The following is a 25,269-nucleotide window of genomic DNA, read 5'->3' on the forward strand; positions in this document are numbered from 1 at the left end:
TCCCCCGTCAGTCTCCTCCCTCAGTCTCCCCTTCTTTATCACTCTGCCCATCTTACACTCTTCCCCTGTCTCGCTCCCTCTCCCTCTGACCCCCCCTCTCTCACTCTCCCTCCTATCACACTCCCCCTCCCCCTCTCAGTCTCCCCTTCTTTATCACTCTGCCCGTCTTACACTCTTCCCCCGTCTCGCTCCCTCTCTCTTACACCCCCTCTCTCACTCTCCCTCCTATCACACTCCCCCTCCTCAAGTGCAATTGTTTCCTTTAGTAGTCCTGAACTCCTGGCAGTTCTGCATTTTGTGCTACAGGGTAATTTCAGGGTACAGCAACATTGCACCAATGGTGCTAATATAACACCTCATTATCTTATTTTAAGACCACCTGCTAACAACTCGGTAACTCATAACTATAAATCGGCGCCTAATTCCAGAAATAGCAATGATGCAACGCTAACACTGCAACGCCACTGCTATTTTTGTGATTATGTCTAACCTCTAAAACGGGCTCTACTGTTTGTATTTTTTAATCGGAGTTATATTTGTTGTAAGGTGTGATACCTTTTAAAGCGGCATTGCAAGCGCTCTTTTTTTTACCCAGGATTGAAGCAGGGGGCCTCCGAAGCTGAAACGCACTCATTTCCAGCTCTGGAGACCAGGGATCACGTCATGGCCGCTGGTTAAAGATCCCGCGCCCTGCGGGCCAATAGGAAGCCGTGACATCATCATGTTCGGCTTCAAATTAGGCCACTTGATGCTGGAGCTTTACACTTTAAAGCCCAGCTAGCTGGGCCGGAGTGCCTACCAGCACCTGCTTTGGAGGTTCGTATCTCCGGAAGCAGGGGGTCCCCAGAGCTGAAAATGATGGGGTTCAGCTCCCTAGATCCCCTGCTTCAATCCTGGGAACAACATTTTTGTAAGTGTAGCCAGGTCACCAGCTACTATTCTGCCCTTGGGCTGGCAGAATACTCTGGTACAATCAGGTTGCCAGTAGTTGGTAATGGGGTTTATCCCCCTTCCCTTTGGTGCTGCACTTGAGTGACAGCAGGGGGTGGTATATCCTGTTGTCCTGTTGTAGCTGGGACAACGGGGTGCCCGCCTTCTGGCTGTACTTAAGGGCAGGACCGCCCTAAAGTTAGTAGTGTCCTTCCCCCTCTGAGGAAGGCAGGTCACACAACAGGGAGTGAGATTGGGGCCTTCCCTTGTGCTGTGGGAGAGTGAGTGTGTATCTTACCTCTGCCTCTGCTAGGGAGGTGGGGAAGAGCTAGGAGAGTTGAGGGTGCCCTTGGCCTGTAGTGACGGTCCAGGGCCCATCATTCAGTGAGAGCTGAGAGTACTGCATCGGGCAGAAGCCTGCCGTCTGACTGTGCGGTAGAGTGAATAAACCGTTCCTGTTGTTATACCTCCTGCCAGGTGCGTGACCTTACTGGGGGGAGAGGTAATATTTCTGGAAGATCACCTTCAGTTCCTGGAGTCCACGGCAGATGGAGGCGCTGCACGGCTAAGGAGATATGTGGGGTATGAACCCCAGAAGCCTGTTCCTGTGTCCCCCACTACCATCGGCGGACGACTCAGCCCTCCTGTTGCCAGCAGGTATATGCACCATACACCCTGTAATGGCCCCTATCTGCGATCGGGTGGGGGAAACACTGTTACATAAATAAAAAAAGTAAAAAGAAAAGGCACTTGGATTGCTCCTATAATAGCATTCTTCACAGATGATAGGCACATCATAATCAAAACGTCACAGGTCTGTTCTTCATCAATACTGGTTGTACTGTATGATTATCATTGCATTCACGTGGATACAAGATACAAAATACATCTCAACCAATATAGATAATTACTGTATATAAAAAGAAATAACGTGCATCAAAGCAAGGTTTGCATATGCCCTGCATGAATCCTGAATACTAACATTGGCAGCACGCCTCCAAAAATGATATATTCAAAGCTATATTTAGGACATGCCACCAGCAGCAGTTCCGTCCCGCCCTGAGGACGGTCCAGTAATGGTAACGAAACGTGGGTGGTATGTTCTAAATAAAGCTATGATTATATCCTTTTTTCTTTTAAGGCACGCTGCCAATTTTGTGATTTATAATATAGCGATTGAAACATATATGGGATTAAATTGAAAGCGAGAACAAGGATGTGAGATTATTAAAGTGAAAAGGGATCGAGGGATCAGAAGGAATGTCACAACCTCTGCCCAAGGCACAATCACAATGGCAAACATTGCTTTAAAAGCTTGCATGTTCTTCAAATACGGTATATTAACGGCAAAAGGATTGAAACATAGACTACATGCTTCTTTTTAGGAGGAGATGGGCAAGCACATTATAGATGATGAGAATTATTTTCTTTAGTATGTACTGTAGTATGCGAGTCCCAACTTTAACATTATGTGACTTTTCACATAATGGAGGTTTTTTGTAACTTTTTTTTACCCACCATAAAGTATTTAAAGCTGCAGTTCAGTCTTTTTTTTTTTTTTTTACTTCAATATTTTCATGTGGGCAATCTCTAATTACCTAAAGAACTGCATAGCTGCCGGTCAATTCGTTCTCCGTCTATTGATCGGCAAAGTTTGGCGACATCTTTAAATATGGGGAATGTAAATCGTTGCTATAGGAACAAGCATGCTTGTTAAAATAGAATACAAGAAAATTGGTCATTCAAAGTTGTTTTTTTTAAAACAGAAAATGCTAAAAGTATTTTTTCTTACTACAGAACTGATTTATTTAAAAAAAAAACACATGCAGGATATTGACTGAACTGCAGCTTTAATATTTGGTTATAACCAAATACCAGCTTGACGACGCATAGCCAACAACCAATCTCGCTCTGATGAATCGCAAAAGATTGAAACAGCTGTCTGTGAGTGGGTTTACTGGCTATGCATTTCTATAACCCAGGCCGTGCAATACGGCAGGCATTAGTTTATAGGGGTCCATGTTAAAATGGATTAAGATTTTAAGTAAACATTGACACCCTGTGCTCTTTGCATATCATTACCCAGAATCCCTGGGTGCAGTGGAAGCACTGTTTGCTAAGCAATGATGGGGGAAGACGGGGTTGCAGACTTGTCTGAGACATGCAAATGCACCACAAATGGTATTTTTACTTACTGTGACCTTTCAGTAATAAAAGAAGTGCTAACCCAGATGAAAACATATTTTTTAACTGAAGTACCTGACCATGATGCATTAACCCAAGGTTTCTTATGGCACTCATGTCAGTCATGTGACCTGACTATATTGATAGGATTTGGAAGGGTTACAGCATGATATGAGTGTTGATTCACTCTATTGGGCACAATCTTATTGCGCGTATGATATATTCATTAATCTCCCAATCGCCACACTATAAATAGGAATCGCGTCAGATCTATCATTTTTATTCCACCTTATTTGTGTTTCTTAGATAATATACAGCAGGAGTACACTCATAAATAGATGTCTATTATTTCCTCTCATTTTGGCTTTGTTATTAATATATTCCCTTTGACTTGGTTTGTTTTGAACTATAAAGAGTTCAACATAGCTGAGCGTAACTGTTTCCCCGTCGGCAAATAGTCTTAATAACACGTACGACTATAACCCGTACGACTATCACACCACTATATACGAACATGTATATATGTGTATCTTTATGTATATAGCACCGACAGTGTACACAGCGCTTCACAAAGACAATACAGTAAAGGGAATTGTAATAATACAATATGCGCAGCTAAGGCTACGCTTATAGTGCCGGCGACGGCAGGCTGCGGTCGCTGGAAAAATCAAATTATGATGACTTCCAGCGATCGCGACCAAGCCGTCGCTCCGCGCTTACTGTAAGCGCACGCGATGGCGGCAATGCATTTGTTTTGACCGTCACCGGCACTATAAGTGCAGCCTAAGGCCGAGTCCATGCTGCTTGCGTGCGCGAGAGAGAGGTGCGCATTGAATCACATTAGGGAAATGTGATTGTGTATAGTGGGCGCGCGCACGTGTGCGTTGGCCGGAGAGCTGCTTGCGGACACAAAGTTTTTTTGTCTTTGCCGAGCGACGGCCGGGTTACGAGAGCCGTTCGCCCAATGAACGCCACGCAACGCCACGCCTCCCTGAAATGCCCCCGACACGCCTCCCTGTCACGTCTACCTACAGGACAAGAATTGCCCCAGCTACATGTGAGCGTGACATCACGGCGCTCAGTTACGCAAGCAGCATGGAACGTGGCCTAAGTCAAACAATGGGAAAGGAAATCCCTGACCCGGAGAGCTTACAGTCTAAGTGGTGTGTTGGCAGACTCAGAGACAGCAGGTGTGGGAATAAGTGCAGTAGATGGCAGTGCTTGGCCACAGTGGTTGGTGACTGTGCGTGTGGGACAGTAGCCATGAGTCCAGGCTATTGGGATGCTTCTTTTGTGATGTGAGTTTCAAGGATGGTCGGTATTAAATTAGATGGATTAACACCATTAGCAGGGAGGGATGAGGCAGGGAGGCCCCTTACAGTCTCGTTACAAGTTTTAATAAAGTCATAATAACTTTATTTATTTCTCCCAATGGGACTGAAAGCACTTCACTGTTACTAAAAGGGAAAAAGATGAAAACATTTACTTTTAGGGGTAAATTCGATCTACTCTGGTTGGCCGTTCTGGCTGTTTTCAGATGACAACGTCCCAAACAGTCGCTTGGGAATATATAGAATTGAGCCCTTAGTTTGTGTAATGAGTCAAGTAAACCACCTGAAATAATGGATAGATATCACCAATATTCCATGTATCACTTATTTAAATAACAACCAGCTCTCCGAAACACACCAACCTTCTCCCCCTGTACCTTATGTTCCCGCGCTCCCTCCCTTATAGATTGTAAGCTCCTTGGGAGAGGCCCCTCCTTACCCTAGTGTAACAATGTATGTTAATCCTTGATATTTTATAGGTTTTCTTCCCCCCCCCGACCCTATTGTACTGAGCTACTGTATATGTTGGCCCGCCATAAATAAATGATAACAATAATATTCACAGATCACAGCAGAAGGTAAACTCAAGCCAGCGCGTGTGGGTGACCATCTTCTCCCGAACTTCCCCAAGAACAGCTTCATTTCAGGATATCGGTTTAAAAGAACGGGCGGTCTTTTTGGTGCACAAAGATACACGGTGAAGGGAAATCACTGCAAAGTTCTGCCATGATGCCCGGGGGGTCACCTAGACAGGAAAAGATGCCGGTGCATAAAAGTAACACACTCAGACTAGATGTTATCAAATGACTATGTGTAACCTCTCCTTGCCCGGCTCTTTCTAAGGAGGGTCACATGTGTGAGATAGTGATGTAAACAGGTGCGGCCTCCTGTACCTTTCTCCCAGGGTGTTGGTGTTCGGCTGGCTGGTGATGTACGCTAAGATGGTAAGAAAGGGTGCCAGGAGCTTTAGTCACAAACAGGACAGATTTATTTGGATACTGTCACACTTGCATGAATCTTCCCTGGGGCTCCACACAGGTCCTCAGAGAGGCACACGTGGCTTGTAATCACCTTCCTCTTCCCACGGTTTAAAGGAACTGCTTTCCTATAACTTCAGTGATCTGGAGTTACTCCCAACTACTGTCCTAGGCTCCGCTTAGGGGTGTACTTCATTGCAGGTTCCCATCTACCTATCATCCTGGCACATCCAAGTAGTCTTCCTTAGCAACCTGGTGTGCATATTCTATAGGGTTGGGAGTAACCCTAGTTGCGGCAGTTCTTAGGAACACTATACAGTATACATGGGGGAAAAAATTATACACTAGACACCCATGGTGCATAAGGGAGTGGGGTATACATGTATATAAAGTCCGGGCAATAACAGGGTAACGGCCGGGAAAGAATCCCTTATAATGCACTCTTTGGGGACACAGATGGCTTGGACAATGTATAGTACAGGATGTGTCCCATTCATATGCAAAAAATGAAAAAATAAAAGTTTAATCTCATAATTAGTATCACAAATAAAGTACAGGGTATAAAAAAAAAGGTATAATTACAACACTGGTGGTAGGTATTGCTGTTGGCAGGTGGTGTCTACCACCAGTGTTTTAATTATACATTTTTTATACCCTGTACTTTATTTGTGATACTAATTATGAGATTAGCAGAGGAATATTGAGGTAGAGTCCCTCAATTACTAGTGCTACAAAGCATATAACCCACTAGTGAAAATGAATACTGCATCCGGATCACTTATAGTATAGAAATGCTGTGTGGAGCTGTGTAGATTAACCCCTAGCTGGATAGGTCTGACAAGGATAAAAAGGGATGTCAGGGGGAAGTCCTGGGACCCACCCAGACCCCTAATATATGAATCCAGCAACTGTATGATCCAGTGAACCTGGGGAAGCTCCCACTTTCAAATAGTAAACGTGATGTACTCACATAAGTCCATTTTCTCATCCGGATCTGCGTGCTCCTTGCTGTGTGTAGATGCAAACAAAAATCACCCTTGCCGAGGAGGAAGGATGGATCAGCAGGCACAACTATGCAGGAAAGAGTTGCACACGGCTGGACTGGGCTGAAAAATGCTTTATTTAAACATGGATTTAAAAACCAAGAGGAGGGGAACAGACCCCTGCACCTCTAACGCGTTTCACCCAAGTATGGGCTTTCTCAAAGAAAAACTTTTTAAATTTTTTGCATATGGATGGGACACATATATATTCTATAACCTGGACTATACATTGTCCAATCCGTCTGTGCCCAATAGTGCAAGCAGTTCTCAGGCCGAGTTTATAGTACGTGCTACAGCGACTGCGACGTTGCGCAGCGCCGTAGCAAGTACATGCACTCCGTCGCGGGTGCCCATAGTGGGCGCGACCGCGACGGGTGACGTAACGCGGTCGCTGGAAGTCAGAGGATTTTGATTTTCACGTGACGTCAGCAGCACGTGAGCGGTTCAGCCAATGAGGGCCACGCCTCCGCCACACCCCCCTGGTTGCGATCTCTGGTCTCCTGCACCAGAGTGCAGGAATCGCTGTAGGACAGCGATGGCTGATGTCACACGGTCGCCGTAGCCCCTACGATATACTCGGCCTTAGGCTGAGTCCATGCTCCCTGCTGGCTCGCTGAGGCGCGCTGAGGCTTACCGCACGCGCCGTCAGCGGGCCTTCAGGGGGGCGGGCCGGGGGCGGGCCAGTGACGTCACGGAGCTGGTTCGCCCTCATTGGGCGAACCGCTCACGTGACCGGCCTGTCTCGCCGGCAAGCGGGGGAATTTTAAATTCCCCTAAGACCTGCGCTTCCGCAAGCGCAGGTGAGCCCCTACTAAAGCCGCTCTAATTGCGGCTGTAGGGGCTCAGTGCTGAGCGGGAGCGCACCTCAGCGCTCTTCCGCCAGCAAGCACGTAACATGGCCGAGGCCTAAGAAACACTGGTTTAGGGATCCCTTGCTGTGAACTTCCACGCACATCCTCCCTAAAAATAGATAACAGCTACAGTATGGCTTCTCCATAAGATATTAGAGGCCCTAACTGGGGACACTTTCCCTCACTAAGAAAGGTGAACACACATCTAAAAATAAATTTGCACACATATCAGGACTACATAAACACACTATGAGACCCCGTCTCTGTTGCTGTTCCTGGAATCCTCCTGATGGTATTGGGGCACTCCTGGGGTCTGAGGCCCAACCTCCTATATTCCCATATTTATACCCCCTGATGACCTCACAGATCACCATGGCTACAGAGGGAGTGTTCGGGCTCCTTAGTACATCACCACACCCCATGTGACAGGGTGAGCTCCTTCTAGAATAGGGGCGGGGCTTAAATTTCAGTTAGACTCTTGGCAACAAATATATAAAGGTCACCACTTTGCAACAACCCACCAAACATTAACCCCTTATACAACAACTAGTAACCCAAAGGGGGGTTACACATGCACCAGTCAAATACAGTATATTGAACGATAATCTCTATCACAGCTTCCAATAGCAAAAAATGTTGTATTCACCTTTGTATGAAATCACTATGTGCTCCAAAGGAGATGAGTTAGGCCTCGCTCAGACAAGCTGCTACGTCCACGCGCTTGCGTGCGCGCCTCCGCCGTGCGCTCCTGCAGCCCAGCGATCTGCGCTCAAACTGCAGGAGTTGGGTCGCGGTGTTTGGAGGCGTGGCGGGGGGGCGTAACAAACACATCACAGAGATGGTTCGCCTTTATTGGCTGATCCAGCTCACGTGACGCAACTACAGCCCCAAATTTCAATTTGGGTTGTGGCAGCAAAATGTCGCAGCGTCAACGCTGTAGTTTGCCGCACGAGCAGTTTCTAGTGTGACAACTGTCATCCACTAGACTCAAAGAGTGACGATCATGCGCGCGCATGTAAGCGCGCACGTCGCAACGCGGCCTGTCTGAGCGAGGCCATATGTCCCATCCTTATTGTACTGTAACTCTCATGGCAAAGTTCTGTACGATTCATCATTTTTTATTTCAAAATAAATTGCATTACATCACCAAGGCTACCAACAGTCCATTGAACAACTCCCCATATAAGTCTGCTTTGAAAAAAATCTGTACAAACTTCCCTAAATGTTCCTACATGCTTTCATTTGAAGTAAAAGGTGCTCATTTGCATGTCATTTCCCAGAATCCCTGGCTGCAGTGGATGTATGCTAGAAGGTAAAGGGGAAAAAGCAGAGTTGCAGATCTGTTTGCGATGTGAATGAGCTCACAAGTGATATTTCTATTTGCTGTATGCTGTACGGTGGAGGGTTATTGTCACTTTTTGTACCCAGCATAACTTGTGTGGTTACAAGCTTTCACAATTACAACTTCATTAGTTACAGGCTAAAGTTAGTATAAACAGGTACATAAATAAATCAACTTTGCTTCTTCATTTAGTTAAAGGTCTGTACAAGTTTTTTTTATAATAATAATAATAATTGCATGTTCTTACATTTTGCAGGCACTGTCCCTGCCCCGTAGAGGTTACAATCTATGTTTTTGGTGCCTGAGGCACAGGGAGATAAGGTGACTTGGCCAAGGTCACAAGGAGCCGACACCGGGAACTGAACCAGGCTCCCCTGCTTCACACCCAGTGCCAGAGTCAGTGTCTTTACTCACTGAGCCTCCTTCTCTCCTATAAGGGGCCTGCAGAATGCCCTGATATGCCTGGTGAGGTGGTAATTGTGTTACAGCTTCCCTTGAAGAGGCAGAGGCCCCAGCATGGGGTCGTAGGCTCCTTAAGGGCTGCGACGTCCTGATTGGCGAGAGCTGGTAGGGGGGGGGTCGGCTAACCCCCCTCCCCCTTCCCACACGGAGTGGGAAGGCTGCTTGTCCCCTCCCATGCAGGGGGAGGGGGGAGAGGGTATAAAGAGTGGGGCCCCAGGGGAGAGAGTCAGAGCTAACGGAATTTTCCCCTTACCTTGCAGGAACGCTGGCTGCTGCTGAGCTGCCATTTCAAGACCGCGAGGGAAGGCCGCAGTGACTGCAGCAGCCCCCGCTGTATGAAGACCCCGAGTCCTGCCAGCCTCGCCCATGAGCTTGAGGAGGGCGCTGATGCTGCGGCACCAGAGGAGCCGGTAAGTGTCCCTGCCCCGCGCAGATCCCAGCGCTGAGGTGCAGGTAGGGATCCCCATCCCCCATCCCACAGCCCTCCCAGCTCCCCCGGCAAGTGCAGGCACCTGCTTGCAGCCCACCACGCTCCCGCGCCCACCCTGGGGCCCCCTCCAGCCTTATGCCCCTCTATCCGCCCCCCAGCCTGTGCCCGCCACCTCGCGGCTTTTTCCCCTGCAAGGTCCCTCCGCCTCACTACTGATTCCCCCGCCGGGCCACGGCGCCTCCCGGCCTCTATTCCCGCACCCCTCCTTCCCCTGCTCCCAGGCCTTGTCCCCCCTCCCGGTTCGCGCTTCGGTGAGGTCCCGCCACCCGCGCCCTACTCCCTCTGCCCAAGCGCAGTCCCGGCGGGGAGGGGGCGGGGGGTCGCTCCTGTGCTTCCGCCGCCAGCCCCGGCGCCGCCAGCCCGCTCACCACTCTGCAGGTGACGGCCGCGCGCCGAGCAGGGCGCCCGATGCCCAGGTCCCCCCCCCCTACCATCTCTCCCGACCGCAGGGCGCCGGCCGGGGAGCGCGCCTGTCGGCTCCCACTGCAACAGGCCGCTTACCCCTCTGCTGGGGGTGGCCACGCGCCGGCTCCCCCCATACCACCTCCTCACACCCCCACCACGGGGACCATCTGGCTCCGTCCCGCGCCCCCATCCCACTCACCCCCATCACCCCTCCGACCTGCGAGCGGTGCTGCTGGCTCCTCGGCACCATGACTCACCTCCCTCCAATGTGCTGCAGAAGGGGAGGGAGGAGCGCTGTTCTCCCGCGCGCGGGCTGCAGGCTGACCTTTCCCCCTGCTCCACCCTCCCTTCCCGGGCTTCTGTGAGCAGGGGAGGGGGGGGTTTCCCGCCCCATGTTTATTAAAGAGACAGGAGGTCACAGGCAGGTCTGCAGAGGCTGGCTGTTACCTTGGCCCTCCTCTGCAGCAGCGCCACCATGAGGCCCCTAGCGGTACTGCAGGCCGACCTCAAGTTCACCCCTCAGGGCGACCTCAACCTTACCCCTCACAGTACAGGACAGACTGTGAGCGGGGTTACTACAGTGAAGCACCAACATACTACATACCGCCACACGCCATACCCAACCACCCCACCTACTTACCTCCAGCTGGCAGGGGCGCGGGCGGTCTGGTGTATAACCGCCCCAGCCACCGGGGACCCCTGCCCCTCCCACCCATGGGCCACGCTGTGTCAGGCAGATTAACTGCAGCGCAGAGACGATGGCGAGGAGGGGGACAGACGCCGAGGCCAGTCACTGCGCTTCAGGCCAGGTTAGCGCAGGGTACTAACCCGAGCAACGAGATTCCAGGTAAGGAAATAAATCCTAGTCTAGTACGGGTAATAGCGACTCAGATAGTGACAGCGACATTTCACAAAACCTGTATGTATAAATTCCTAAAGAGACAGCGGTGATTCTCCGGTCACTTAAGGCTAGGTATCTATTAAGTCACTCAGGGGAACTTGCCTGCTTGCAGTTTGGCTGTGACAACTCTAATACAGAGTGCTTTTCCTGGTAATGTACAGGTTAATAAAGGCTTCAATCAGACTTAGAACTTTGCAGCTAATATTGTCAGATTTACTATAAATCATTCTTCCTGTTATTACACAGGTTACTAAGAATTTATATTAGCGTTAGGGACCCCTGAAATGTGGACGTTGGCTCAGGGGCTTACATACAATTTTGGCCAAAGATGTCAAACTAAAAGACCATTTTACTTAATAGATATTTATACATATATATTTAGGCACTGTACCGTGTATGAGTCTCACTAGATGTGCTAAAACTGAGCTTTGTCTGTGTTTTATGTGCTGTCTCTGGTTTTAAATATATATTGCCATGCTCAGTAGCACTCCTCTGTGACACTCATATGCTTATATATATATGTTGTGGTTATTTTGGGGGTTCAATAGGAGCTTGTTAGGTGTCCAGTATATTTTACACTTAAGGCTAGGCCAAGCGGGGCAACGCAGGGGGCAGCGCGGGAGAGCAAGGCCCCAAAAAATTAAGGATGACGGCGTAAGTACCAGCAATTGTATTGTATTGTATGTCTTTATTTATATAGCGCCATTAAGGTACATAGCGCTTCACATTAGTAATACACGTGGTAACCAAATAAATATCAGATCATATAAATAACAGATCATGGGAATAAGTGCTTTAGGCATTAAAGTAACATTAAGGTAGAGTCCCTGCCCCGAAGAGCTTACACTTTAATGTAAAGGGAAGGACACTTACGCCGGCGCTAGGACCTCTCTCCAGTCGGTTTGCACGCCTTGAGAAAGACCATTTCAATTGAAACGCGTGGGAGGAGGTTCTCTTTTCTGTTTGTTGGTGTGTCCGTTTAGGTAATTTAATAGGAGGGAAGCCAGACACCCGCTCTGGGTGCGACGCCAAGCAGGAGGCGCGGGGGGACCAGTATCAATCCTTCACCACCCAGGCTGGTTCAGCCACTATTTACCTGCTTGCCCTAGAAGTAGCTAGACGGATTCTTCTATCTACACCCAAAGTGAGATAATAAAAGGGAAAGTTCACGGACGTACACAACCTTTTGCTGATGGGTTTCAGGCCAGGGAAAAAGCAAAGGCTACAGGTGAGGTGAGAGCTAGTAAGTATAAATCATGGACAACTGGCTAAGAGGTTACCTGTGTTAGCCAGCTGCCTGCTGGAGAAGCACCCAGTAGAGGGTCTGAACGTCCTTAAATACATAGACCTTAGATGCGACACATATAAAACATTTGGGGAACATCGTGGGAAGAATATGTTTAGAATTTGGTAACCACACTCGCAAGTCGCAATCTTAAATTCGCCTCTATATACCCGCACGTCATACGGGAGAAAATGACCAAAGAGGTATGCCTGCGACGCATGGTTGGACCGTTTCACTCACTGCCCATACACTGAGGAGCCTTATTCAGTAATGCTAGGGTGCTAGGATGGTTAAACTAATACATGCCCACGTCACCTTGGGCAGATGGGTATAGCGGACTTATGGACCTGATCCAGAAGTCACTAGCCCCACGCACTTGGAGAACCTACCTCCAGGCTTGGCACACATGGTTAGTATTCAAGCAAAAGGAGAGAGTCGAGGGTAAGCGTGGTAGCAGCGCGCGGATCATTAGCTTCTTACAGGCCCAGAAGGCAGCTGGGGGTTGGGGCCATGATGGCAGGACTGTGGTTTTCCGAAATGGCACATCTGCAGGGACATAACTAAGGATTTCACAGTTAGGAGAACCCTAAGAATAAGCTGAGATAGGGGCGAAGCCAAGTGAACTGACAGTAAGGAGCCGATAACACCAGGCAGGCTTCAGGTATTGATGATAGAAAAATAGGCTAAAGCGCTCTATGCAGGTATAATGAAATAAAGTGAGCCAAACCACTAAGCCAAGGTATATAAAATGATATGATATAGTTCTTAATATGCAATAGTATGGGTACTATCCTAAAGACAGGTGGTAGATGGCACAAGCCCACTCACCCTCAGACTCATTGGCAGGCTCCCCTGAACATAAGCAATACTCACATCCTAGGAGCGGTAGGCAGGCTGTGCAGCTACAGATATGCAGTATAACAGGAAAATGGAGAACAAAAGGGCACTAGCAAAAACTGAGCAGGAAGGACCCAGATTCAACAATAAATAAATAAAAGGGCACTTTAATGTGACAAAAGACCCATACAACGCGTTTCGAACGTCACAGCGTTATTTTTCAAGGTATTGATGATGGCAGCAAAAGAGCTGTGTTTCAGTACAGCGGAAAAGGGAACTGTTCAGAGTAGTATTTGCCGTGGCTTTCTTGGTGCCTCCAGGGTTGGCGAGCTAGTGGCGGCACCTTAAACAATCCAGGGTTCGGGCTTGTTTTTCGCGAGCAGGATTCTCAATGCCACGTCAGTGGTATGCAAGATTCGCAGGTCTAAAACCGACCAAGCGGGAAGGGGAGCGTGGGTCCACCTCACTATAGAGGATAACGGAAGTTTGCCCAGTGGCGTTGAGTAAGGGGTACGTAAGGCACAGGCCCAAGGTTGGGAGCAATTTCATCATCCATCAGGACGCAACACCACTCACAAGGTACCAATTTCAAAGCGTTTTAGGCGGTGCCTTGCTGCTAAGGGGGATGGATCCCAGTGTATTTGTTACCCATTGCTTTAGAATTGGTGCCGCAACAGCGGTAGCTGAGAACGGCTGTATGCCGGACCAAATGTGGAAACCAGGGAGGTGGAAACCCAGTGCCTATAGGGGGTTACATCAGGGCCTAAGGGCACAGCAACGTGCGGAGGCAAGAAGATTAACATGTTTTTCCCTCTCAGTAGACAGCTGCACAAAAGACCCTGGAAGTGTGGATCATGGGACATTCCTTTCGTTCAGTGGGCGCACGTACGGGCGAAGGATCAGCGGTGCGGCCAGCAGCTGTGGTGTACGGGAGAGGGGGTGAATTGGCGTTGGCTTGGGAAGAGAGGAAGGTGCTTGGTTGATCTGTAACAGGCTCTGGACAAGGAGTGAGCAGAATTTCAGGTGAAACCGGATGTTAGTTTGCTACACCTCGTGGGGAATGATCCAGCCAACACCAAAACACTAGAGTTGATTTATCGGTTACGGCAGGAATGCGCCCGCTTGAAGGCGCTGTGGAGTGAGGTTTTAATCATTTGGTCTGTATTTAGTCCAAAGCAAATTTTAAAAGGGCCACGGAAAGAGAAAGCTCGGAGGAAGGTAAATAAGGCCATGGGCAAAATTCATCCTCTAGCGGCGGTAAAACTCTTAAAGCGCAGAGAGACTGACACCAAGGAGTGCAGCTGGCACAGAAGGGACTGTGTGCATCTATCACCAAAGGGGTTGGAGGTGTTCTTAAGTAACATCAAGGGTTTTTTGCGGGAAGAATTAAGATCAGAGGTCGCAGCTTTGGGTGGGCGTGTCGGCCCCAGGGTAGCCAGTGCCCGGCAGAGGGGCCTCCGGGTGGCGGAGCTGGCGCCAGCCAAGCTCACGAGACGGAGAAAGGGCGAGGACTTTAGGGTCTGTCCCTCAGCTGGAGCCCCTAGAACAGCGCGGCAGGCTGGAGGCGCCGGCTGTAGGGCCGGGCCGGCCTATGCCCAATCAACGCTGGTAAAAGGCTGGGCGCCAGCTTTAGGGCTGGGCCTAAGCTGACCCTAGGGGCGGGAGGGGGAGGGAAGCAGCCCAACATCGGCTGAATGAGGATCTCCCCCTCCCATTTTACAGTGCTTTTGGGCGGAGGGAGGGAGCGGGCCAATTGCTGGCTGTCGGCAGCGATCTCCCTCCCATGCACATGATACGGGCGGGGGGAGGGAGCGGGCCAATTGCTGGCTGTCGGCAGGGATCTCCCCCCCCCATGCACATGATACGGGCTGGGGGAGGGAGCGGGCCAATTGCTGGCTGTCGGCAGGGATCTCCCCCTCCCCCCCATTTTGCATGGAGCATACTTGGCTGGCGGGCAGGCTGGTAGGATTTTAACAGCGGATGTTAAAATAAAGCTGTGACCTTTTCTTCCAACATTGTGTGGTCTCCATTATTTGGTTTAGCGTCACAAAGGAGGGGCGGCGCATAAAGCCTTTATGAAGAGGCAGAGGCCCCAGCATGGGGTCGTAGGCTCCTTAAGGGCTGCGACGTCCTGATTGGCGAGAGCTGGTAGGGGGGGGGTCGGCTAACCCCCCTCCCCCTTCCCACACGGAGTGGGAAGGCTGCTTGTCCCCTCCCATGCAGGGGGAGGGGGGAGAGGGTATAAAGAGTGGGGCCCCAGGAGAGAGAGTCAGAGCTAACGGAATTCCCACCCACCCATCCCCAATGTTTTGCTATTGTATTGAGCTGTTGGAATGTTATATTAACATGATTTGTATCACACAGGAGCAGTTTGTCTCCTCGTCACAGCGGAGCTGCCGCGCCAGCCAAGCTCACGAGACGGAGAAAGGGCGAGGACTTTAGGGTCTGTCCCTCAGCTGGAGCCCCTAGAACAGCGCGGCAGGCTGGAGGCGCCGGCTGTAGGGCCGGGCCGGCCTATGCCCAATCAACGCTGGTAAAAGGCTGGGCGCCAGCTTTAGGGCTGGGCCTAAGCTGACCCTAGGGGCGGGAGGGGGAGGGAAGCAGCCCAACATCGGCTGAATGAGGATCTCCCCCTCCCATTTTACAGTGCTTTTGGGCGGAGGGAGGGAGCGGGCCAATTGCTGGCTGTCGGCAGCGATCTCCCTCCCATGCACATGATACGGGCGGGGGGAGGGAGCGGGCCAATTGCTGGCTGTCGGCAGGGATCTCCCCCCCCATGCACATGATACGGGCTGGGGGAGGGAGCGGGCCAATTGCTGGCTGTCGGCAGGGATCTCCCCCTCCCCCCCATTTTGCATGGAGCATACTTGGCTGGCGGGCAGGCTGGTAGGATTTTAACAGCGGATGTTAAAATAAAGCTGTGACCTTTTCTTCCAACATTGTGTGGTCTCCATTATTTGGTTTAGCGTCACAAAGGAGGGGCGGCGCATAAAGCCTTTATGAAGAGGCAGAGGCCCCAGCATGGGGTCGTAGGCTCCTTAAGGGCTGCGACGTCCTGATTGGCGAGAGCTGGTAGGGGGGGGGGTCGGCTAACCCCCCTCCCCCTTCCCACACGGAGTGGGAAGGCTGCTTGTCCCCTCCCATGCAGGGGGAGGGGGGAGAGGGTATAAAGAGTGGGGCCCCAGGGGAGAGAGTCAGAGCTAACGGAATTCCCACCCACCCATCCCCAATGTTTTGCTATTGTATTGAGCTGTTGGAATGTTATATTAACATGATTTGTATCACACAGGAGCAGTTTGTCTCCTCGTCACAGCGGAGCTGCCACGCCAGCCAAGCTCACGAGACGGAGAAAGGGCGAGGACTTTAGGGTCTGTCCCTCAGCTGGAGCCCCTAGAACAGCGCGGCAGGCTGGAGGCGCCGGCTGTAGGGCCGGGCCGGCCTATGCCCAATCAACGCTGGTAAAAGGCTGGGCGCCAGCTTTAGGGCTGGGCCTAAGCTGACCCTAGGGGCGGGAGGGGGAGGGAAGCAGCCCAACATCGGCTGAATGAGGATCTCCCCCTCCCATTTTACAGTGCTTTTGGGCGGAGGGAGCGGGCCAATTGCTGGCTGTCGGCAGCGATCTCCCTCCCATGCACATGATACGGGCGGGGGGAGGGAGCGGGCCAATTGCTGGCTGTCGGCAGGGATCTCCCCCCCCATGCACATGATACGGGCTGGGGGAGGGAGCGGGCCAATTGCTGGCTGTCGGCAGGGATCTCCCCCTCCCCCCCATTTTGCATGGAGCATACTTGGCTGGCGGGCAGGCTGGTAGGATTTTAACAGCGGATGTTAAAATAAAGCTGTGACCTTTTCTTCCAACATTGTGTGGTCTCCATTATTTGGTTTAGCGTCACAAAGGAGGGGCGGCGCATAAAGCCTTTATGGTATACGGAAACTGCAGCTGCACCAATACGGCTCTCCAAACATAATCATATATACATTATTCAGAGCTGTCAAATCATGTCCTCTATTCTGGAGCGTGAGAATGGGCCTCACAAATGCGTGAGACCCCTCTTCACCGCAGGAACAGGGGGCGAGGTCTGTGATGTGCATGAGGAGGCAGGGTTATGCCATAAGGTGTCGGTTTATGACAAATTGGGGGTGGGGTTAGGACCGTGTCTCAACACACACACACACTCGCATCACCCACATGTATACACGCCACTGAAATTATATGTATGAGCATGGGAACTTGTGGAAATAGCAGTTGTGTTTGTGACAGGGCCAAGTTAGGCACTTATTTAGCATGTGTTGAAAGAAAAAAGGGAGTTGAATAAAATGCTCTGTGAGTCTGGCAGGGGAGGAATGAAGGTAGTTTACAAAAAAGCAGGTGGTGCAGTGTTTGGGATTATTTCTTGTATCCTAAACCCTTAATAAGAAACTAAAGTTCCAAAAGGACCATAGTATCCAGTAAAAGTGATTTACCTGGCGGAGGTTTTTGGGTTTTATTCTTGCAGGATTTCTGTTGCAATTTGAGCAGCGCTTGTCCTTGAGGCCTCATCCAGGGTGGTGATGAGTGGGCGCGCGCTCACGCTGGACACGTTGCACAATGCGCGTGGCCTGTGTGAGAGGGCGGTTGCGTCTGCTCGGCGCTCAGCCGCTTGCCGAGCAAGCAAAATTGATTTTGCTGCTCGCAAGCGCGTCACGTGAGAGGTTCGCCCAATGAGGGTGAACCAGCTGCGTGACGTCGGAGCTGCGCCCCCAGACGCGCGCGCACCTAGCCGGCCAGGAAAAGCACAGCCAAGCAGGGCGCAGCACCGGAGCGCCGCGTGCCTGTTCCCTACCTAGACGAGACCTAAGGTTGCGTCCGCGCTAGCGCTGAGCGCGCGGCGCTTGCCGAGTTTAGTTCCTGCAATGTGAATTGTCATGTCCCCGCTCACGCGGCGCATGCGGGCACATAAGCTCTCCCAAGCATGGTGCTTGGGGAGACAATTCAGTTTGAGTTTGGAGCGCAAAGCAGGGTCACATGACCCTGCTCTGACCAATGGACAGACAGACAGACAGACACACAGGCTCTTTTATTACCATACAAATATACACTTATATACAGACACATCATATACACAGACAGAAACACATACATATATTACACAGACACATTGTATATACAGACAGATACACATCTACTATATATTTGTGAAAGCACTGTATGTCTGCGTCCCTAGCGGCAATCTCATTGGTCCCTTGGCCCGCCCGCCCCCGCACACCTCTCATTGGGCTCACACACTCACACCACCCCCTTGGCCCACACACACATACACACACACACACACACACACACACACACACACACACACACACACACACCTCTGTCCTCTCCCCCCCATCACACTCACCTCCCCCCCTCCCCGGTGCTCACCTCCCTCCCGCTCCACTCCCTCACCGGCGGGGGGACACGCGCCCACCTAAGACGCGCCCGGAAGCCGCTCCACTCCCGCACTCACCTCGCTCCCTCCTGCTCCACTCCCGCACTCACCTCCCTCCCGCTCCAATCCTGCACTCACTTCCCTCCTGCTCCACTCCCGCACTCACCTCCCTCCCGCTCCATTCCCGCACTCACCTCCCTCCCGCTCCACTCCCGCACTCACCTCCCTCCCGCTCCACTCCCTTCCGCTACACACCACTCCCTCCCGCTACACACCACTCCCTCCCGCTCCACTCCCACACTCACCTCCCGCTCCACTCACCTCCCTCCCGCTACACACCACTCCCTCTCGCTACACACCACTCCCTCCCGCTCCACTCCCGCACTCACCTCCCGCTCCACTCCCGCACTCACCTGCCTCCTGCTCCACTCCCTCCCGCTCCACTCACCTCCCTCCCGCTACACACCACTCCCTCCCACTACACACCACTCCCTCCCGCTCCATTCCATCCCCGGCGGGGGAACAGGCAGGCTGCCACGCGGCGCGTAAGATGGCGGACCCCCTTCCTCCCTCGCGCTCCATTCCCTCCCGCTCCATTCCCTCGCACTCCATTCCCTCCCGCTCCACTCACCTCCCGCTCCACTCCCTCCCCGGCGGGGGAACAAGCTGCCACGCGGCGCGTAAGATGGCGGACCCCCTTCCTCCCTCGCGGCACCGAGTGAGAAGATGGCGGCGGCCGGAAGTACAGTCGCGTGTGTCGCTCCCCCACCTCCCCCCCACCTGCGGCGCCGCATCACGGGACTGAGACGTGTGTGTGTGTGTGTGTGTGTGTGTGTGTGTGTGTGTGTGTGTGTGTGTGTGTGTGTGTGTGTGTGTGTGTGTGTGTGTGACTGTGTGTGTGCGACACTGCCCCCCCTCCTGTCCACTGCCCCCCCTCCTGTCCACTGCCCCCCCCTCCTGTACACAGCCCCCCCTCCTGTACACAGCCCCCCCTCCTGTCCACTGCCTCCCTCTCCTGTCCACTGCCCCCCTCTCCTGTCCACTGCCCCCCCTCTCCTGTCCACTGCCCCCCCTCTCCTGTCCACTGCCCCCCCTCTCCTGTCCACTGCCCCCCCTCTCCTGTCCACTGCCCCCCCCCTCCTGTCCACTGCCCCCCCTCCTGTCCACTGCCCCCCCCTCCTGTCCACTGCCCCCCCTCCTGTCCACTGCCCCCCCCTCCTGTCCACTGCCCCCCCTCCTGTCCACTGTCCCCCCCTCCTGTCCACTGTCCCCCCTCCTGTCCACTGCCCCCCCTCCTGTCCACTGTCCCCCCTCCTGTCCACTGTCCACTGCCCCCCCCTCCTGTCCACTGCCCCCCCCTCCTGTCCACTGTCCCACCCCTCCTGTCCACTGTCCCACCACTCCTGTCCACTGTCCGTCCCCCCCTCCTGTCTACTGTCCGTCCCCCCCCTCTGTCTACTGTCCGTCCCCCCCTCCTGTCTACTGTCTGTCCCCCACCCTCATGTCTACTGTCCCCCCCCTGTCCACTGTTCGTCCCCCCCCCTCCTGTCCACTGTTCGTCCCCCCCCTCCTGTCCACTGTTCGTCCCCCCCCTCCTGTCCACTGTCCGTCCCCCCCCTCCTGTCCACTGTTCGTCCAACTCACCTCTCCCCCTCAGCGCTCCAACTCACCTCTCTCCCTCCCCGCCGGCGCTCCAACTCACCTCCCTCCCCGGCGGGGGAACAGACAGGCTGCCTCGCGGCGCCTAAGATGGCGGCGCCCGGAAGGACCCCCTTCCTCCCTCGCGGCGCCGAGTGAGAAGATGGCGGCGCCCGGAAGTACAGGTAGGTGTCGCGTGTGTGTCGCTCCCCCATTTCCACCCCCCCCCCCACTTCCCATCCCCCACTTCTCCCCCCCCCCCCACTTCTTTCCCCCCCACCTCCCAGAGCACGCTCTCTACGGCTCAACATCCCCGAGGAGCAGGAGGAGGGCGGCAGGGAGTTAATACCTCCTTTGTGCCACCGGGAGTCGGCGGAGGCCACGAGGGGGGAGAGAACCAGTGGCAGCCCAAGGAGCGCGGCATGCTGCCAGGTGAGGAAATGCAGGGGGAGGAATCCATGCCTTTGACGCCCCTCCCCTGCCTTTGACGCCCACCCCTGCCTTTGACGCCCCCCCCCTGCCTTTGACGCCCCCCTCCCCCTGCTTTTGACGACCCTGCCTTTGACGCCCCCCCCCTGCCTTTGACGGCCCCCCCCTGCCTTTGACGCCCCCCCCCTGCCTTTGACGCCCCCCTGCCTTTGACACCCCCCTTCCTCCGGCCAACGCTGGGTATACACACACACACCTCTCCTCCTCCCCATCACACTCCCCTCCCCGGCGCTCACTCCCCCTGCCTTTCACGCCCCGCCTCCGGCCAACGCCGAGTATACACACACACACACTGACTGACACACGTACTGACGCACGCACACAACCCCTTTCAGCCACACGCACACAACCCCTGACAGCCACATGCACACACACCCTGACGCACGCACACACACTTACTGACACACGCACGCACACTGACTGACGCACACACACACACGCACACTAACTGACGCGCACACACACACACACACACTGACTGACACACGCACACTGACTGACGCGCACACACACACTGACTGACACACACACTGACTGACACACACACTGACTGACACGAACACACACACTGACTGACACACACACACACACACATACTGACTGACACACACACACACACACTGACTGACACACACACACACTGACTCACACACACACACTGACTCACACACACACACTGACTCACACACACACACACTGACTGACACACACACTGACTGACTGACACACACACTGACTGACTGACACACACACTGACTGACTGACACACACACTGACTGACTGACACACACTGACCACGCGTGCACACACTAACTGACTGACACACACACTGACTGACACACACACACTGACTGCGCACACACACACACACACACACCGACTGACACACACACACCGACTGACGCGCGCGCACACACCCCCACACACACTGACTGACGCACGCACGCACACACACACTGACTGACGCACGCGCACACACACACTGACTGAGGCACACACGCACACACTGACTGTGTGTGCGTCAGTCACTCAGTCTGTGTGTGTTTGTGTTTCTGCGTCAGACTCATTGACGCGCGCGCGCACACACACTGCATGAAGCTGTAAAGGAGGGAGGGGGGAGACTGGATTGATGTGAATGGGGGACAAACAGAGAGAGGGGGGAAGAGAGAGAGAGGAGCGGGAACATTACATCACGGGCAACGCCGGGTCTCTCAGCTAGTACATATATATTCACTGATTTTTTTTGTTAATATGTAGTTAAGGTTTGTAAGTAAACCCTTCAAAAGTCTGGATATCTCGAAGTCAAGGTGACACGCAGCCTTAATTCCCCCCCCCCCACCCCATTCTTTGCTGATATCATCATACATGACGACACAAATGACATCAGCCATGACATAACTGATTCGTATGTTTTGGCGCCTGATAGAAAAAAACTAAAATATCGTTTCCCCAACCGCATTAGAATAAAAATCCATGCAACATTTGTCATTAAGAAACTAAAAAATTTAATTATCCATTTATAAATCTCAGAATTTTTTGGTTTCTTAGAATTCCCGTGTAACGGCAGGTACTTTCAGCTCGTTATTCATAGTCCATAGCTGTACTCAGCACTTTACAAGAGAGACAGTACAGCACAGGGAATTCTAATACAATAAGTGCAGCAAAGCAAATCAAACAGGAAAGGAAATCCCTGCCCCGGAGAGCTTACAATCTAAGAGGTAAGTCCCTGCCCCGGAGAGCTTACAATCTAAGTGGTATGATGGGAGACTTCCAGGGACAGCAGGTGAGGGAATAAGTGCAGTACTTCCTACAATTACATCACAGCTCATTAAGGCTAAGGCCCCGGTCACGACACTGTAACGCGCGCCCGCGCTTTTGGCGGCGCGTTCAGCCGATTCCCCGGTCTGCAGCTCACTGCAGTAGCAGAGACCGGGGGGGGGGGTGGCGGAGGAGTGACGGGGGCGCGGCCATGACGTCACCCGGCAGGTTCGCCCTTATTGGCTGAACCGCCGGGGGGCGTGCCTAATCGCTCGACGCGAGTCCTGCTCTCAATTCTTCGCAGCGGGCCCGGCGCCATTGCGGGGAGGCAGCGGGGGCAAGGCCTAACTCTTGTGCAACTTCTAATTCAAGATAAGAAAATCTATCCCATAAACACACATAGCATTTCTACCATTGATTGAAACGAAATACCACTCCTACAGCAACTTGAATAAATAATCTAATATATACTAGACACAAGAATTAGATTTTCTATTTCCTGTTATATTTACTGTAGCTTCAAAACCCATACACCATTAGAAAATAACTAAGCATTTTAGCACTTTATGAATAAGAAAACAAAATCAATAGCTATGGTAAATGAGTTGATTCATATAATTGCAACCCTAATAGAAAAGAGATATGAGGAATGAAAATCCTTACCTTTGGCCATTTGGGATTTAATAGTCGCGCTTTGATAGCATCATCCAAAGCCTTTTCGTACTGTTGCGTTTTCAGGAATGCAGCCGACCTATTGCTGTACAGAATACAGTTCTGAGGATCAACGCGTAATGTCTCGCTGTATAGCTGGATGGCCAGGTGAAAATCTCCATTCTTACAGGCCTCGTTACTCTGGCGAACTTTCTCAATGAATTCTTCCTTGCTGAGAATGGAATTTTCGACAACCTTTTCCCCGAAAGCTTTTGCTCCGAAGACTGAAGTCTGTAGCGAAGAGAAAGAAGATTTGAATCAGGTGAAACATTCTATCAATATACAGTAAAAACAAAACCAAAAAAAAAAACAGCCCGTTTCTGTTTCGACATAAACAAAAAAAAAGTATCAAAAAATGGTGACTAGGATGTTTTTTTCCCCACGGTGTTCACTTATACTGAAATAAACTGGTTTAAAAGTATATGCTACTAAGCAATGGGGTTGAGAAACCCGTCTTATATGTGTTGTTGGTCAGGAAAACAAGGTGGTAACACGGGTTTAACACATTCCCATCGCATTTTCATGAGGAAGGACTTTAGTGCAGGTTAAGACCCTCTGGGGCCCCTAGGCACTGATTTTCATGGCTTTTCCTTCGAGACGGTCCCCTGCTGCAACGTTGCGGCATCGTGTGATGTACACAAACAAACACCTCTACCTTGGGTGAGGCCCGGGGACTCTGTAGCTCCCTCCTTCGGTTGGGCGGAAGTTGGATCCCAGCGCAGACAGGAGGGAGAGTAGCATGGGGAGCTGGGGGGGAGCTGGGGAGGTGCAGCACCAGCCCACCTCAACCTAAAGGGCCCCCCTAACCTTGGGGGGCACGTGAATAGAGGGCCTAATGGGTAATCCGGTACTGGTTATGGTCACAGTTGTTACAAACGTCACCCAAAGTGGAAGCACTGTATGCTAGGTGATAATGGTGAAAGGCAGAGGTGCAGACCTGTCTAAGACATGTGAATGTGCTCACAAGTGATATTCTTTATTGTCTATACGCCAACGGTGGAGGTTTTTTGTTGCCTTTTTCACCAACCATAACTTAAAATGTATATGATAAACCTACCCAGCCTAGAAATATTGCAAAGCAAGTATAAACCAACCTCACACTGATGATACCCATCAAGGCTGAAACATGTCTGTGAGTGATTTGACTTGCTTTGCTAGTCCCATGCTGTGCTTAAAAGCTGTGTGAACGGCGATGCATTTGCTTAAATAAGCTCCATGTGAATGGATTTTCCAGGCAAAAGGTGACACATTGTGTGCTCATTTGCATGTCATTTCCCAGAATCCCTTGCTGCGGTGGAAGCACTGTATGCTAGGTGATGATGGTTGAAAGGCAGGGTTGCAGACCTGTCTAAGACATGTTAATGTGCTCACAAGTTTTATATATATATATATATAAAACAAAGAAGAAAAGCGCCCGATCCTAGTGTATTAAAAATGATAAGAGCCAGGGTGTGCAGCGCACAGCAATGATGAAAGAGCAGGTCTTGCAATAAAATTCCTTTATTTTTCAAACATCTGGTTGTGGGACAGCAGCAAACTTCAACGCGTTTCGTTCAAAAGAACTTTTTCAAGAAGTGCTGTTGCAGTAAAAATGGTCAGTTTAAATGCAGCTGTTCGCCCCGTTTTCGCGCCAAAACTGACGTCATGATGCGTCATCCGACCAATGGAATTCATCGTGCCGCGCATGCGCCGCGCGCCAGAGTGTCTCTGAATCTCCAGCAAGCCTCAGCCGAGCTCAATCAGGATCGGTAAGCCCATATGTGCAGCCTTTACTGAGAGCACGCCTCTGATGGCCCTGTGAGATCCTTCCACACTCTCCGTATGCTGCGCATGCGCAGATGAGGCCTCTAAGTCCCCCAGCCTAAAGACTATGGGCCTCATGCAGTAAGCGTTGATAAGGGAAATATGGCCATGTTATAGCCAAAATTGGGTTTGAGATTCAGTAAGCGCCGATAAGTGCTTCATATCGCCAGGTTTCGGAGCCGATTATTTGGTTATGGCCAGTCGCCTGCCGATAAGCCTGTTTTCGACACTGATCGCCACTTTTTTAAATCGGCTGGATTCAACAAAAAAAAACAGCTTATCGGGGCTGATCGGCACTACGAAATTGAGATGTTATGGCCGATTTCTCCCGCCAACTAAAGTTGGCATTTTGGACGGGAGAACGATCGCTAAGGCTGCCGGAACGGCACTTAGAAAAAAAAAATCTTCTGTACATCAATGGAGTCAA

General features: G+C 51.7%; 1 protein-coding gene across 2 annotated transcripts in view; it reads right to left on the reverse strand.

The window, feature by feature from the left end:
* TTC28 (tetratricopeptide repeat domain 28) overlaps positions 1 to 25,269 on the reverse strand; it is a 548,651-nt gene that overhangs the window by 473,419 nt on the left and 49,963 nt on the right. For both annotated transcript variants that reach the window (XM_075569008.1, XM_075569007.1), the window contains exon 2: positions 22,992 to 23,270. In XM_075569008.1, coding sequence (XP_075425123.1) covers positions 22,992 to 23,270 — 279 coding nt within the window. The remainder of the gene's footprint in view (positions 1 to 22,991; positions 23,271 to 25,269) is intronic.

Source organism: Ascaphus truei, chromosome 13, assembly GCF_040206685.1.
Source record: "Ascaphus truei isolate aAscTru1 chromosome 13, aAscTru1.hap1, whole genome shotgun sequence".
In the NCBI taxonomy this organism is placed as follows: domain Eukaryota; kingdom Metazoa; phylum Chordata; class Amphibia; order Anura; family Ascaphidae; genus Ascaphus; species Ascaphus truei.